Source organism: Rhinolophus sinicus, chromosome 4 (assembly GCF_057876585.1).
Source record: "Rhinolophus sinicus isolate RSI-liver-muscle chromosome 4, RSI-T2T, whole genome shotgun sequence".
NCBI classification, from domain to species: domain Eukaryota; kingdom Metazoa; phylum Chordata; class Mammalia; order Chiroptera; family Rhinolophidae; genus Rhinolophus; species Rhinolophus sinicus.
This window is the reverse complement of record NC_142504.1, coordinates 76,534,683-76,549,509: the sequence shown is the minus strand read 5'-3', so window position 1 is coordinate 76,549,509 and position 14,827 is coordinate 76,534,683. Positions and strand designations below refer to the sequence as shown.

The 14,827-nt window shown below is 37.9% G+C and overlaps 1 protein-coding gene across 1 annotated transcript in view; it reads right to left on the bottom strand.

Annotated features, from left to right (window-relative positions):
• The window catches only part of MIB1 (MIB E3 ubiquitin protein ligase 1), a 110,883-nt gene that overhangs the window by 78,734 nt on the left and 17,322 nt on the right, over window positions 1-14,827 (bottom strand). The window contains exons 2-3 of the mRNA XM_019741227.3: window positions 5,997-6,168; window positions 3,861-3,990 (exon numbers count right to left, since the gene is read on the bottom strand). Coding sequence (XP_019596786.1) covers window positions 3,861-3,990; window positions 5,997-6,168 — 302 coding nt within the window. The remainder of the gene's footprint in view (window positions 1-3,860; window positions 3,991-5,996; window positions 6,169-14,827) is intronic.

Here is a 14,827-nt window from a genome sequence, read left to right as displayed (position 1 = left end):
CAAGCCTCTACATCTAACTAGTTTATAAGAATACATGGGTCACACCTGAAATCTATGTAATTTTACTAACAGTTGTCACCCCAATAAATTAAACTATAGTCTATAGCAGGGATGTCAAAACCTGCGGCCCGTGGGCCAACTGCGGTCCGCAATCCATTGTCAAGTGGACCGCAGCAAATTCCAAAAATATATTTAGCTTACTTAAAATAAACCAGGTGAGACAATACGTACTTCACCTCGAATGAGTGGCCCGCCTGTTTGTATATTTTACCACATATGGCCCTTGGTAAAAAACGTTGAAAAAAGTTTTGACACCCCTGGTCTATAGTATGCTAAGTTTAGAAGCAAAAAGTACATAGTAATCCATCCCCTCTGAACATATTCCTGCCCAGTGCCCAGCACCTGGCCCTTATGTCTGCCCTGCCTGATGTCCTGTGTTGAGCCCTATGTTTCCCAGGACTCTCTAATGACCTTGCCCACTGACTACCCCTGGACTCTTAAAAATTCCCAGGGAAGCAAGACAGGTTATCCAGACACTCTATTCAGTTTTATATTTTCCTGGGAGCTTTCATCTAAAAGTGGCAGCATCCTTACAATAGCTAGATATGTGCTTGCTACTTGGTTTGTCAAAAATTGAATCTTAAATGTAGGACATAGCACTAAGTCATGAAACAATAAAGAAAAACAATGAAATAATAACAGCAAAAAATCGGGGTGGGAGGGCCTACAGCTGGGAATGGGTAAACAGGCTTTTAAACGTACTTATAACATTCTATTTTTTCATCTACATAGTGGGAAAAGTGCTCATTTTATTTCTATTCTTTAAACTTTACATACGAGATGTGATCATAAAGTATGATGAATGTTTAAATAAAAAGATTTTATTACAGTGAAAGACACATTGCCATTAACCCCCCTCAAAAGACTTCCCACACACTTATCCCATCATTCTTGCCACTTTCTGAAGCAGTTCTGGAAGTCCTCTTTCGTGAGTGTCTTTAGTTGAGCTGTCATGGCTGCCTCGATGTCCTGAATCGATTCAAAATGTTTACCACATTTTGCTAGGTATAACGCATACTTTTTTGCCCAAATTTATGAGGGAAAAATAAGGGTGCGCATTATACATGGGTAGTACTAATTCTGTATCTATATAAATGTTTTTAATTATTTTATTTATGCTTGTGAGTTAAAAATGTAACTGTAGAAATCAACAATGATATCTGTATGCAAAATAATGCCTCAAATACAATAATCGGTTTTGTTGAACTTACAATGAACTTGCAACGCCGAAGAGTTCTTGGACTTCTATGATGCATAAATATCGTAAATTTGTTACTGGTACATAAAATTTCTTGTACCTTGTATCTGTTCTTGTGTGGTGTAATTATTTGTTACATAAAATTTCTTGTACCATAATATGTAAAAAAAATAAGTGCTAAAATTCCTTTATAATACAAAAAACAAGTACCTAAATGTAAACAAATAAAAATTTGAATTAAGAAATTAAAACGCAAGATTTTTTTCCCTGAAAGTTTGGGCCCAAAACGTGGGTGCACATTATACACAGAAGTGCATTATACACGGAAAAATACAGTACCTTTCATGGTCATTTTGACTTTGGGGAAGAGCCAGAAGTCGCATGGTGCCAGATCCAGTGAATAAGGTGGATGAGGACACACTGTAAGGTTTTGATTTGACAGAAATTGCCGCAGCGAGTGTGACATGGAGCCTTTCCGTTGTGATAAAAAACATACGGTGAATGCTGCTGCTGGCTGCATCCAACGTAAAGGCAGGGATCCTCAATAGGAAGAGGCCCATCAAATCTTAGTAACAATATGTGACCATTTTCAACTTGTTCAGAGCTATGGAGTATTTTAAAGTGTGCTGTAAATCATCCTCCATCATGACAACACTCATACTCGGTATCACACATCACTTCTGGTATACGGCAATTTCTGTCAAATAAAACCATTATGGTGTCTCCTCATCCACCTTATCCACTGGATCTGGCACCATGCGACTTCTTCCCCAAAGTCAAAATGACCATGAAAGGTAAACATTTTGCATTGATTCAGGACATCAAGGCAGCCACAACAGCACAACTAAAGACAATAACAAAAGAGGACTTCCAGAACTGCTTCAGAAAGTGGCAAGAATGACGCGATAAGTGTGTTCAAAGTGAGGGGGTGTATTTTGAGGGGGATTAATGGCAATGTGACTTTTACTGTAATAAATATTTTTTATTTAAACATTCACCATATTGTTTAACCATACTTTGTACATTTTAAACATTCCCATGTGATGCAGGACTGCTACAAGTAATTGTGAAAGTTGTTCACTGCATAAGGAACAACTCACCAATGAGGAGAGCAGGGCTGGCATCTAGCCCAAGCTCCTCTTACCAAGATCCCATGTGCTGGGGCAAGGCTATTCCTATGCCCCCTCCCCCGCAAAGAAGTGCCTTTCTCTGCCATTGCTTTGCCAAGCATGTCTCCATAGCACTCCATTCATCTAGAGGTGGCACCTTTTCCAAATTCACACTACCCTATTTTGCTTTTTAGCACAGAGCTTCTCAAACTTTAATGTGTATATAAATGACTTAGGGATCTTGTTAAAATGAAGAACTTCACTTAGAAGGTCTAGGAGAAAGGGGACCCACTACATTTCTAACAAGCTGACAGGTGATACCAATGCTGCTAATCCACAGGTAACACCAACAGTCACATAATTTATATTTACATTTTTTGTCTGTCTCCCCTAATTCAAACACAGATTTCAGGAGAATAGGAACTTTGTGTCTTTTCTTTATTGCTATATCCCTGATGCTTGGAACACAACCCTGCACATAATAAGTATTAAATTAATATTTACTGAATTTTTTTAAAGCAAAAATTTGCTTCCTTGATAAATATCAAAGTACTTAAAATATAACAGCTAAAATATATCTCTCTGGCTTCCAAACATTAAAATTAGACCTTATATCTTAAAATGAAATCAATATAAAATACTCTGAATTTAGAAAACATCTATTTGAAAAAAAATTTTAAATTCTTAACTTCAAAAGAATCTATATAGCACCAAGTAGCACAAAAGAGGCTTTCAAGTTCCTGTGAAGAGTCCCTCAGATGACACAGACTTTAAAATCATCATTCCTCATTGCTAAAGACAATTCTTCAAGAAGATAACAGTGTAACTGATAAGGATTGACATTTAAGTCTCAATTGTGAAATGTTGCTCATTTCAGTACATCTAGCATCTAGCATAACACAGAATATACACATTCAATATTTATTGACTGAATCAATGAATCAATAATCAGCAAAAGAAACATAAAATCCCAAATGAATAAAACCACAACCCACTTATCCTAGTGTCTCTGGCTATCCCACCCCAGTGAAACAGGCTCTACAAAATTTACTTCAGAATAACTGCTATAATTGAGCCCTAGACAGCCCTACACACTACCTAAGAAGGGTAACAGAGTTAAATTAATGTCCTTGAGGAAATGGAATACAAACCAAGTAAATTTAAAGGAAATGTTAATAGCAAGAAAATGGAGAGCATGAGCTACAGCTTATGGAGGGCTGGCCCAAACAGGATGTTCAGGAAGGCATTCTGGGCACAAAATGGCAATACAAAGCCTAAAGTGGAAAGAAAGGTAAAATCTACCCAACAATCTTCTCAAGAAAAGCTAATATTTACAACAGAGCAGGAAGAATCTTTTTTCTTTCAAAAAAAAGGGAAATGAAGATTTTTAAAATTGCATAGGAAAAAAATGGGCCAAGAAATTCAATTATAGTAGTAATAAAATTTCCTGAACATACTATATATTCTAGAATCACATGACAAAAAAATTTTACCTTTCCCCTACGTCCATTTCCTCCATCCTGATCTTCCCACTGCCAGTCTACTCCTCGTACCACTCTGGCACCTGCAAAGATCCCTCTGGCTGTAATCTTCTTAGATTTTCTACGAGACTCTAACAGAACCCTAAAAATAAAATTATTTATTTTCAAATTTATATAAAGCAGGTAACAATAATTTATTATTTTTTAATTGTTTTTTTTTAACTTTTATTTATTTAAGTGTGTGTTTTCAGGACCCATCAGCTCCAAGTCAAGTTCAATCTAGTTGTGGAGGGCGCAGCTCACAGTGGCTCATGTGGGGATTGAACCGGCAACCTTGTTGTTAAGAGCACCACGCTCTAACAAACTGAGCTAACCAGCCGCCCCAATAATTTATTTTTTAAAATAAGATTATATAAAAGGTTATTTAGAAAACAGAAATGATTTTTCTTTGTTCTGGTTAATACAGCATGTTACAGGAATACCTTCCACATTCCAGAGGTGGTGATGACAATGATGACAGTAGTACGTGGAATAATATAAACAGCTAATGTTTACCGAGACTTTCGACGTTCAAGCACTTACAGAAGCGTACAGTCTGTTGCATTCCTTAAGAGGTAAGTATCTTTATATTACCCATTTTACAAAGAAGGAAACTGAGTCTGAAAAGTGTTAAGTAATTTACCAAAGGTTACAAACGTTACATGGTAATGGAATCCACATATGAACCCAGTCTAACCACTTCAGGATATCATATTCTTCACTACTTTAATCATGGAAAACTCAAATCCCTACAACTGTCAGGCACATAATATAATGAGGGCCTAAGAAAGACAGCACCACAGAAATGACAAATGGCAGGCAAGTGGCACTTGACCTCAGGCTTAGGAAGACAACAGGGAGTGGTAGGGACTTTGATGAACTCAAGAGCGTGATTTGTCTAAAGGGTACAGGTGCTCCTGTTTCACCCAACTCTTGCTATGAACAAATGCAGGTTCAGTGTTGAGTCTTCTGGGGTGGGTGGGTGGATGGGAGGGAGTGTGTGTGTTAAGAATTTATAAGCTTCGATTTTTGTGTGAAATCACTCGATTTCAAAAGGTTAACAATTGCTCAAAAATAAGAGCACTTTATATGCCAAGTAAAATACATCTGTGGCCTGGATTTGACCTACACTAACCTGTCTTCGATGTATTACATACCTACAGAAGATTACGGACCTTGAAAAAGAGTCTAAACTCAACTATCTGGACCAGCTGTGTTCTCCAAGGCCACCAATCCCCTGTTCTTCTACAATCCTTCTCATTCATAAGAAGATTTGGGGGGAGAGAGGTTCTTTTGTTTTTCTACGTTTATCTCATTATCCAATTCACTTTTAGAATGTCTTTATTATACTCTAACTTTAAAAACTGTAACCAAAAGACAAAAATAAGTAACTTGTTCAAAATTGCTTAATAAATGACAGGACCATGATTTGAACTGAGACACAATGACACCAAAATCCATTTTCTACTACTCCTGCTGCCTCCTTATGACTGGCTACATTCTTACTGCTATGTACATCCATGTCTACACGAGAAGACAAAATTACCTGAAACTCTGCACCCATCACAGTTAATACTCCTCTCTCTTGCTCCTAAGACACTTAATACATCTCTCTGCGCAGAGTCCAAAACATCACATGATAATCACTGTTGATCAAATAGTCCCTTAACTTGTAAACTACGAAAGAATACTGTGCTTTATTTATCTTCAAATTTGCACAAGCCCAGTAGCTACCCCAAAGTCTTAATAAATGCCTCTTGATTCAATCAATGGGCCGTAGTGGTAGCAATTAATAAAACAGAGGGCATAGCAAAAGAAAATAATCAGTCTTTCTTGCGCTGCCCTTGCATTTCCAAACACTGAGCTGCACTAAGTTTCTACAAGAGAGAAAGAACAGCCCATACCATCTGGGAAAAATACGCATAGTTCCATCTTCAGAGAGCTCTTTTCTTGCTCTATGGCAGGCCTGGTCCATATCTAGCCTTTTATCTGCTACCTCCTGACTAAAAAGCTCTCAGAAGCTTTCCTAATCCTATTTCTAAGGCTGCAGAGTATAAAAAATTTAATACTACCAAGGAATTACAACTAAAAAAAAATTATTTCCCATACCGCTCACTTCCTGGTGTAGTAATTCTATAGAAGCGATGCCTTAAATGATGTTTATCTCCATGATAACAAACTGTGCACAAATCATAATTTGTACACTCTGCACACTTCCATCGTATGCCAATGATGGGTTGTTGACGGCAGGTATCACACATGGTTCCATCATGCTTGATGCCTATTAAAACAAGAATATATGCTTACATTAATTACAGATATTACTTACTTGAATATTGTTCCCTGAAGAGAAAAATACAAGCATAGCATTTTACAATGCGTTTCAGTAAAGCAGGAAATAATATTTCAAATGTACCATACATAGTTTCATGATAACAGATTGCAAATATTTCAATAAGCACAAATTACAGACTAAATATTTTCTATGCCTTCTTTTCATCATTAGTAGGAACACTTTTCAGTAGCACTTTCCTGTTCTCCACAAACTGAAACCTAGGTTCAATCCAGAGAAAGAAAGAATCCTTTAACACAGGAGTATCCAAACTTTTTTCAACGTTTTCACCAAGGGCCATATGTGGTAAAATACACAAACAGCCGGGCCACTCACAAGGTGAAGTACGTATTGCCTCAGCTGGTTTAAGTAAACTAAATATATTTTTGGAATTTGCTGTGGGCCAATAAAAAATGGATTGCGGGCCACAGTTTGGACACCCCTGCTTTAACACCAAGTAGATAGTTCAGACTTCAAACACTCAGGAATCTTTTGAGGAATTTGAACCTATTCTCCAAGTTAATAATTACTAAGAAGAAAAGACAATTTTATCTTCATGATATCATAGAAACAAACTATCAATTAACTTAAGCATTTATCTCTAGGTATTAACAACTTTGTCCCCATAAACAATAAACTTCAGAAAATGATTAATATTAAGACTGGGTCTTGTATAATATACAACATAAGACACGGTCTTATATTAATTTTTGCTCCAAAAGACGCATTAGAGTTGATTATCCGGCTAGGTCTTATTTTCGGGGAAACATGCTATGAAGCAATTTCTCAGTTTAAAGGGTAACAATATACTATAGTTGAGTTTGTTTTAGTTGGTTTTTTTTTGTTTTTTGTTTTTTCCTTAAGGAATAAGAAGTAAAAATCTCTAGAAAAAGAAAATAAGCACTTGGACTAGACAGTGCAAGATGGCGGAATAGGTAAACATTATGCCTGCTGCCTCCCAGGATCACAGAAAATTACAACTGAAATATAGAACAATCAACCGTGAGAAACAACTGAAGACTAGCTGAACTGAACCCCTACAACTAAGGACATAAAGAAAAAACCACACTGAAACTGGTAGGCGGTGGGGAGATGCAAAACAGGCTGACCCCAAACCCACAGGTAGTGGTTGAGTACTGGGAGGACACTTCAGCAGCAGAAGTACCCCCTGAAGAATGAGGTGTCCCAGCCTCACACTGGGCTCCTAAGTACAGGAGTCCTGTGCCAGGAAGACAAGTCCACACAACATCTGGAAGAGAAAATCAACTGGGATTCTGTCTGTCCATCTTGATGAAACAGAAGGTGGCTGGAACCCAAACATCCGCTTAAACGGCCTGCACATAGACTCACTCATTCACAGGCACTCACCCTGGGCTCCGGCAGAGGGATGGTGACTCGAGAGGCTGCAGAAACATACAGGGAAAGACTGACCAGTGTGGCTTCATGGCGAGGGCTAGAGAGAGACAGCCTCCATTATCCCTGTGAGGAGCCACCCCACATGTAACCTATAGGAGAGGACCATCTTTCACCCACTGAGCCCTCACTTGGCCAAACCTGAGATTGTGCTGGTAAAATCCACATGTGTGTACACCCCTTTGGTGAATCTCTTGGAACCCACCCAGCAGCACTGCCTGGGGCACCCTCGCCTCCTGGGCAGCCAGCCCTGGCCTGCAAGCTGTGGGAGGTTTGTACAGCAACAGACATCCTGCGGAGGCCTGGGAAATTTTCGGTGGCAGGCAGTCGACCCCAGCTCACATTGCAGCCCTTCTTGGGCAGCTCTCAGGGATCTTCAGGCCCAAATCAAGTGGTGTGGCTGGCAGCACCACCTTGGGGCATTTTGCAGAGTGGCCACAGGCTCTTCATTAGCACAAAAGCTGAATCTGCATTAACATTGTAAAACCAACTGGCCACATCCTGTGACTCCTGGAACCCTGCCTCCCACACAAATCAGGTGGCATCACTGGTGACAATGTCAACACTGGGTCAACCAGCCAGGCCCATGCACTGAAGGAGGCTCTTTCAGCCGCTGAGCTCTATGGGCAGCTGACAGATGGCAACAGGCCTAGACGGCCCAGGGCCTTTTGCTAAGCTGTCCCGGGCTCCATACTGGTAGCAGCCAACCTCTGTTAACAGCGAGACCACCCCAACATGCCTCCAGGTCGAACACAGGCAACAGCTAATTTCATATAGCTTTGTAACTCCTACCAGGTACCCCGCCAGGCCAGTCACAGCCAAGGCTGAAGCTGGCCTGCACAGGAGCCGCTCCCAAAAGGCACAAGAAACAACACACCCAGAGGCCCGACTCACACCACACCAGAGCACTACTGGATTATCTCCAAAGTGGCACACCCAAATGGTGGTATCAACAGGCTCAAGAGCCCACTTGGGTGAATCCCCATCTGAGGGGTCAGCCCCCACACAGCAGCTCATACTCTGTGGGCATAGTCAATCCTCACAGCCCTCAGACTGAGAGTCAAACCCATCCACTGATGCACCCAAAGCAATTAAAGCTCAACCACAACAGGAGAATACACGCAACACAGACAAGGGACACTTCTGGAACACAAGCACAGATGATCAGAGAGACTGCACCACCTGGCCACACAGGACACCTACTTACTACATAAAGCCACCTGGCAAAAACTAAGAGACATAAGAGAACTACCTAATACATAAAAGCAAACACAGCGAGGCAGCCACAATGAGGAAACAAAGAAAGATGTCCCAAATAAAGGAACAAGAGAAACTCCAGAAAAATAACTAAATGAAATAGAGGCAACCAACCTACCTGAGACAGTTTAAAACGCTGGTGATACCAATGCTGAAGGAACTTAGTGAGATCGTCAATGAAGACACAGTAAAGATAAAGAAGGACATAGAAACCATAAAAAAGAACCAGTCAGAAATAAATACAATAACTGAAACAAAAAATACACTAGAAGCAATCAACAATAGATTACATGAAGCAGAGGATCAAATCAGCAGAAAACACCCAACCAGAACAAGAAAAATGGAATAAAAACAAAAAAAATGAAGACAGTTTGTGTAACAACATTCACATCATAAGGGTACCAGAAGAGAGGGAGCAAGAAATCAAGAACCTACTTGAAAAACTGACTGAAAACTTCCCTAACCTGGTGAAGTAAACAGACACACAAGCCCAGGAAGTGCAGAGTCCCAAACAGGAAAAACTCAAACAGGCCCACACCAAGACACATAATTAAAATGGCAAAGGTTAAAGACAAAGAGGGAATCCTAAAAGTAGCAAGAGAAAGACAACTAGTTACTTACAAGTGAGCTCCCATAAGACCGTCAGTTGATTTCTCAACAGAAACTTTGCAGGCCAGAAGGGAGTGGCAGGAAATAGTCAAAGTAATGAAAAACAAGGGCCTACAACCAAGACTCCTCTACCCAGCAAGGCTATCATTTAAAATTGAGGGAGAGATAAAGAGCTTCCCAAACAACAAAAAAACAAAGGAATTCATTACCACCAGGCCAGTATTAAAAGAAATGTTAAAAGAACTACTTTAAGAAGGGGGAAAAGCAGGGAGCAGATGGGTGGCTCAACTGGTTAGAGCGCGAGCTCTGGGCAACGGGGCTGCCGCTTTGATTCCCACATGGGCCAGCGAGCTGCACCCTCCGCAACTAGAATGAGGTCAATGAGCTGCCACTCAGCTCCCAGGTGACCAAATGGTTCGGTTGGTTGAAGCACGGACTCTCAACCACAAGGTTACTGGTTCGACTCCTGCAAGGGATGGTGGGCTGCGCCCCCTGCAACTAGCAATGGCAACTGGACCTGGAACTGAGCAGCGCCCTCCACGACTAAGACTGAAAGGACAACAACTTGACTTGCAAAAGTCCCAGAAGTACACACTGTTCCCCAATAAAGTCCTGTTCCCCTTCCCCAATTAAAAAAAAACAAAAACAAAAAACCTTTAAAAGAAAGGGGGGGAAAACAAATAAACAAAAGATCAATAACATGAATAATAAAACGGCAATAACTATACCTATCAATAATCACGTAATCAGATTAAATGCTCCAATCAAAAGACATAAAATAGCTGAATGGATAAGAAAACAAGAACCATATACTCGTTCATATATACTATCAACAGGAGACCCACCTCAGATCAAAAGACACATATAGAATGAAAGCAAAGGAATGGAAAAAGGTATTTCACACAAATGGAAACAAACAAAAAGCTGGGCTAGCAATATTTATATCAGATAAAATAAACTTTAAAACGAAGACTATAATAAGAGACAAAGACATTACATAATGATAAAGGGATACAACAGATACAACAGAAGGACAAAACTCTAGTAAACATCTATGCATCCAACATAGGAACACCTAAATATATAAAACAAACATTGATGAACATAAAGGGAGAGATCGACAGTAACACAATCATAGTAGGGGACTTTTAACACTCCACTGACACCAATGGACAGATCTTCCAGAGAGAAAACCAACAAGGAAACAGAAGCCTTAAATGGCACAGTAGACCAGATGGATTTAATCAATATTTTTAGAGCATTTCACGCCAAAGCAACAGAATATACATTCTTTTCAAGTGCACATGGAACATTTTCTAAGATACACCACATGAGGCCACAAAACAAGTCTCAATAAATTTAAGAAAACTGAAATTACATCAAGTGTCTTCTCTGACCATAATGGTATGAAACTAGAAATCAATTACAAAATAAAAAACTGAAAAACACAGACACATAGAGACTAAATAAAATGCTGCTAAATAATGAATGGATTAACAATAAGATCAAGGAAGAAATCAAAATACACCTTGACACAAATATAAAAGGAAAACACAATGACCCAAAATCTATGGGACACAGCAAAGGCAGTCCTCAGGGGGAAATTCATAGCAATGCAGGCCTACCTCAAGAAACAAGAAAAATCTCATCTAACTTTACCCCTAAGGGAACTGGAAAAAGAACAGCAAACAAAGACTAAAATGATTACAAGGAAGGAAATAATACATATCAGAGTAGAAATAAATGAAATAAACAATACAAAAGATCAATGAAACCAAGCGCTGGTTCTTTGAAAAGACATACAAAATTGATAAACCTTTCACCAGACTCATCAAGAAAAAAAGAGGACCCAAATAAATAAAATCAGAAATGAAAGATGAGATGTGACAACGGACACCACAGAAATACAAACAAAACATAAGAAAATACTATGAACAATTATACACCAACAAATTGGACAATCTGGAAGAAAGAAAGGGATAAATTCCTAGAAGTATACAATCTTCCAAGGCTGAATCAAGAAGAAACAGAAAATTTGAACTGATCAGTTTTTACTAACGAAATCAAATTAGTAATCAACAAGCTCCCAACAAATAAAAGTTCTGGAACAGATAGCTTTACAGGTGAATTTTACCAAACATTCAAAAAAAATTAACACCTTTTTTTCTCAAACTATTCCAAAAATTTCAAGAGAAGGGGTGGTTCCCAAGCTCATTCTATGAGAAGGCCACCATTACCCTGATTCCAAAAGCAGAGACATTACAAAAAAATAAAATTATAGGCTGTTATCTCTGATGAACATAGATGCAAAATCCTCAACAAAATATTAGCAAACCAAATTCAGCAATACATTAAAAATATCATACATCACGATCGAGAGATTTATTCCTGGTATGCAAAATTGGTTCAATATCTGCAAATCAATTAACATGGTATACCACATAAACAAAATGAAAAATAAAAATCATATGATCATACCAATTAATGTAGAAAAAGTGTTTGACAAAATCCAGCATCCATTTATGATAAAAACCTCAGCAAAGTGGGAACAGAAGGAACATATATCAACATAATAAAGGCTGCATAGGACAAACCTACAGCTAACATCTTATTCAACAAGGAAAAACTAAAAGCATCCCCCTTAAGATCAGGAACAAGACAACAATGTCCACCTTCACCACATTTATTCAACATAGTACTGGAAGTCCCAGCCCCAACAATCAGAGAAGAAAAAGAAAGAAAAGGTATCCAAATTGGAAAGGAGGAAGTAAAATTGTCATTATTTGTAGATGACATGATACTATATAGAGAGAACACCAAAGATTCCACCAAAAAAACTATTAGAACTGATACATGAATTTAGTAAAGTTGCAGAACACAAAATTAATATTCAGAAATCAGTTGCATTTTTATACACCAATAACAAACTATCAGAAAAAGAAATTAAGAAACAGTCCTATTTACAATTGCATCAAAAAAAATAAAATACCTAGGAGTAAATTCAACCAAGGAAGTAAAAGATCTGTACTTAGAAAATTATAAGACATTTAAGAGAAAAATTAAAGAGGATATAAATAAATGGAAGCACATACCATGCTCGTGGAAAGGAAAAATTAATATAGTTAAAATGTCCATACTACCCAAAGCAATCTATAGATTCAATGCAATCCCTATCAAAATACCAATGGCATTTTTCACAGAACCAGGACAAATAATCCTGAAGTTTGTATGGAACCGTAAAAGACCCTGAATAGCCATGGCCATCTTGAGAAAGAAGAGCAAAGCTGGAGGTATCACACTACCTGATACCAAGCTATACTATAAGGCCATAGTAATGAAAACATCATGGTATTAGCATAAAAACACACAGATCAATGGCACAGAAGAGAGAGCCAAGAAATAAATCCATGCATATATGGTCACTTAATCCATGACAAAGGAAACAAGGATATACACTGAAGTAAAAACAGTCTATTCAATAAATAATGCTGGGAAAACTGGACTGATACATGCAAAAATAATGAAACTTGAATTTAAGACCCAATACTATAAAACTCCTAGAAGAAAACATAGGCAGTAAACTCTCAAACATTACCTCTAGTAATATTTTTACTGATGTATCTCCTCAAAGGAAATAGAAGAAAAAAATAAACAAACGGGACTACATCAAACTAAAAAGTTTTTGCACAGCAAAGGAAACCATCAACAAAACAAAGACATCCTACTGAGAGAAGGTATTTATCAATGATACATCTGATAAGGGGTTAATACCCAAAATCTATAAAACTCATACAGCTCAACACCAAAAAGCAAACAATCCAATTGAAAAATGGGCAGAGGACCTGAACAGACATTTCTCCAAAGAGGACATACAGATGGCCAATAGACATATGAAAAAATGCTCAATGTCACTAGTCATAAGAGAAATGCAAATTAAAACCACAATAAGATATCTCACACCTGTCAAAATGGCTATCATCAATAAATCAACAAACAAGTGGTGGCAAAAATGTGGAGAAAAGGGAACCCCATGCACTGTTGGTGAGATTGTAATTGGTGCAGCAACTATGGAAAACAATATGGAGGTTCCTCAAAACATTAAAAATACAACTACCTTATGACCCAGCGATTCTACTCCTGGGTACTTATCCAAGAAAATCCAAAACACGAATTTGAAAAGATGTATATATATCCCTATGTACACTGCAGCGCTATTTATAATAGCCAACATATGGAAACAACCAAAATGCCCATCAATAGATGACTGGATAAAGAAATTGTGGTACATACGCATATGTAGAATGGAATATTACCCTGCCATAAAAAATTATTATACTTCCCTAAGGACAACATGCCAAAAATAACGATAAAGAATTAAATATTCCAAAAGAAAATCATGAAAGTGCAAGAAAAAAAAGTTGAACAGCACATTTTATAAGTTTGCGTAGTCTTTCTAAGCATGACACAAAACCGAGAAGTCACAGGCATGCGAGCACACATACACAATGTGAGCACACATATACACAATGTGCAGAGAAAACCTGACAGCCCTCTCCAAATTGCTGACAGTGATTGGGGGTACACAGATGGGGAAGAGGAAGGCACTTTTCACCTTTTCTTCTATGTACTTTTGAATTGTTTAGTTTTATTATAAGCATATTATAATTCATAATTTTAAAAAGAAACCACAAAACAATAAATACCTACTTTATCCACTCAAACTGACACAGATTAAAAATACTATGTCAGTGCATGTGAAGATGGTGTCAAGAGAGCCAGTCAGATAATGATAAGAGGGAAACATAAAATCGATACAACCTCTATAGAAGGTACTTGCAAAATGTTTCAAATGCCTTAAAAGACTTTGACGCTGCCTTCAAATTTTTTTAAAGGTACATCCAAAGATAGTAAACTGCAGTAGATAAAAACAAAAATTTAACATAACTGATGGCAAAAATATGGGGTTATTTATGTGTAAACTATGGTAATTCATAGAGGAAAATCCTATGCAGTTATTAAACCATGTTGTAGAAGAAATGTTACTGACATAGTAAACTGTATTATTTTATAAAGCAGGTTGCAAAGAATTACAGTATGTCATTTTGGTAAATAAATTACACAAAGTATGTGTGTGTGTGAGTATATATATATATATAATTACATAATGTATATGTATATATATCTCCCATGTACAAAGAAAAACTAGAAATATAATCCCCAAAATGTGCTGATGGGGTTACCCCTTGTACTTTTCCAAGTTTTCTACACTGAGTGTGTATTAACTCTAGAAAGCAGCTGGATGAGTAGGGGCATTTAATATGCAGTATAA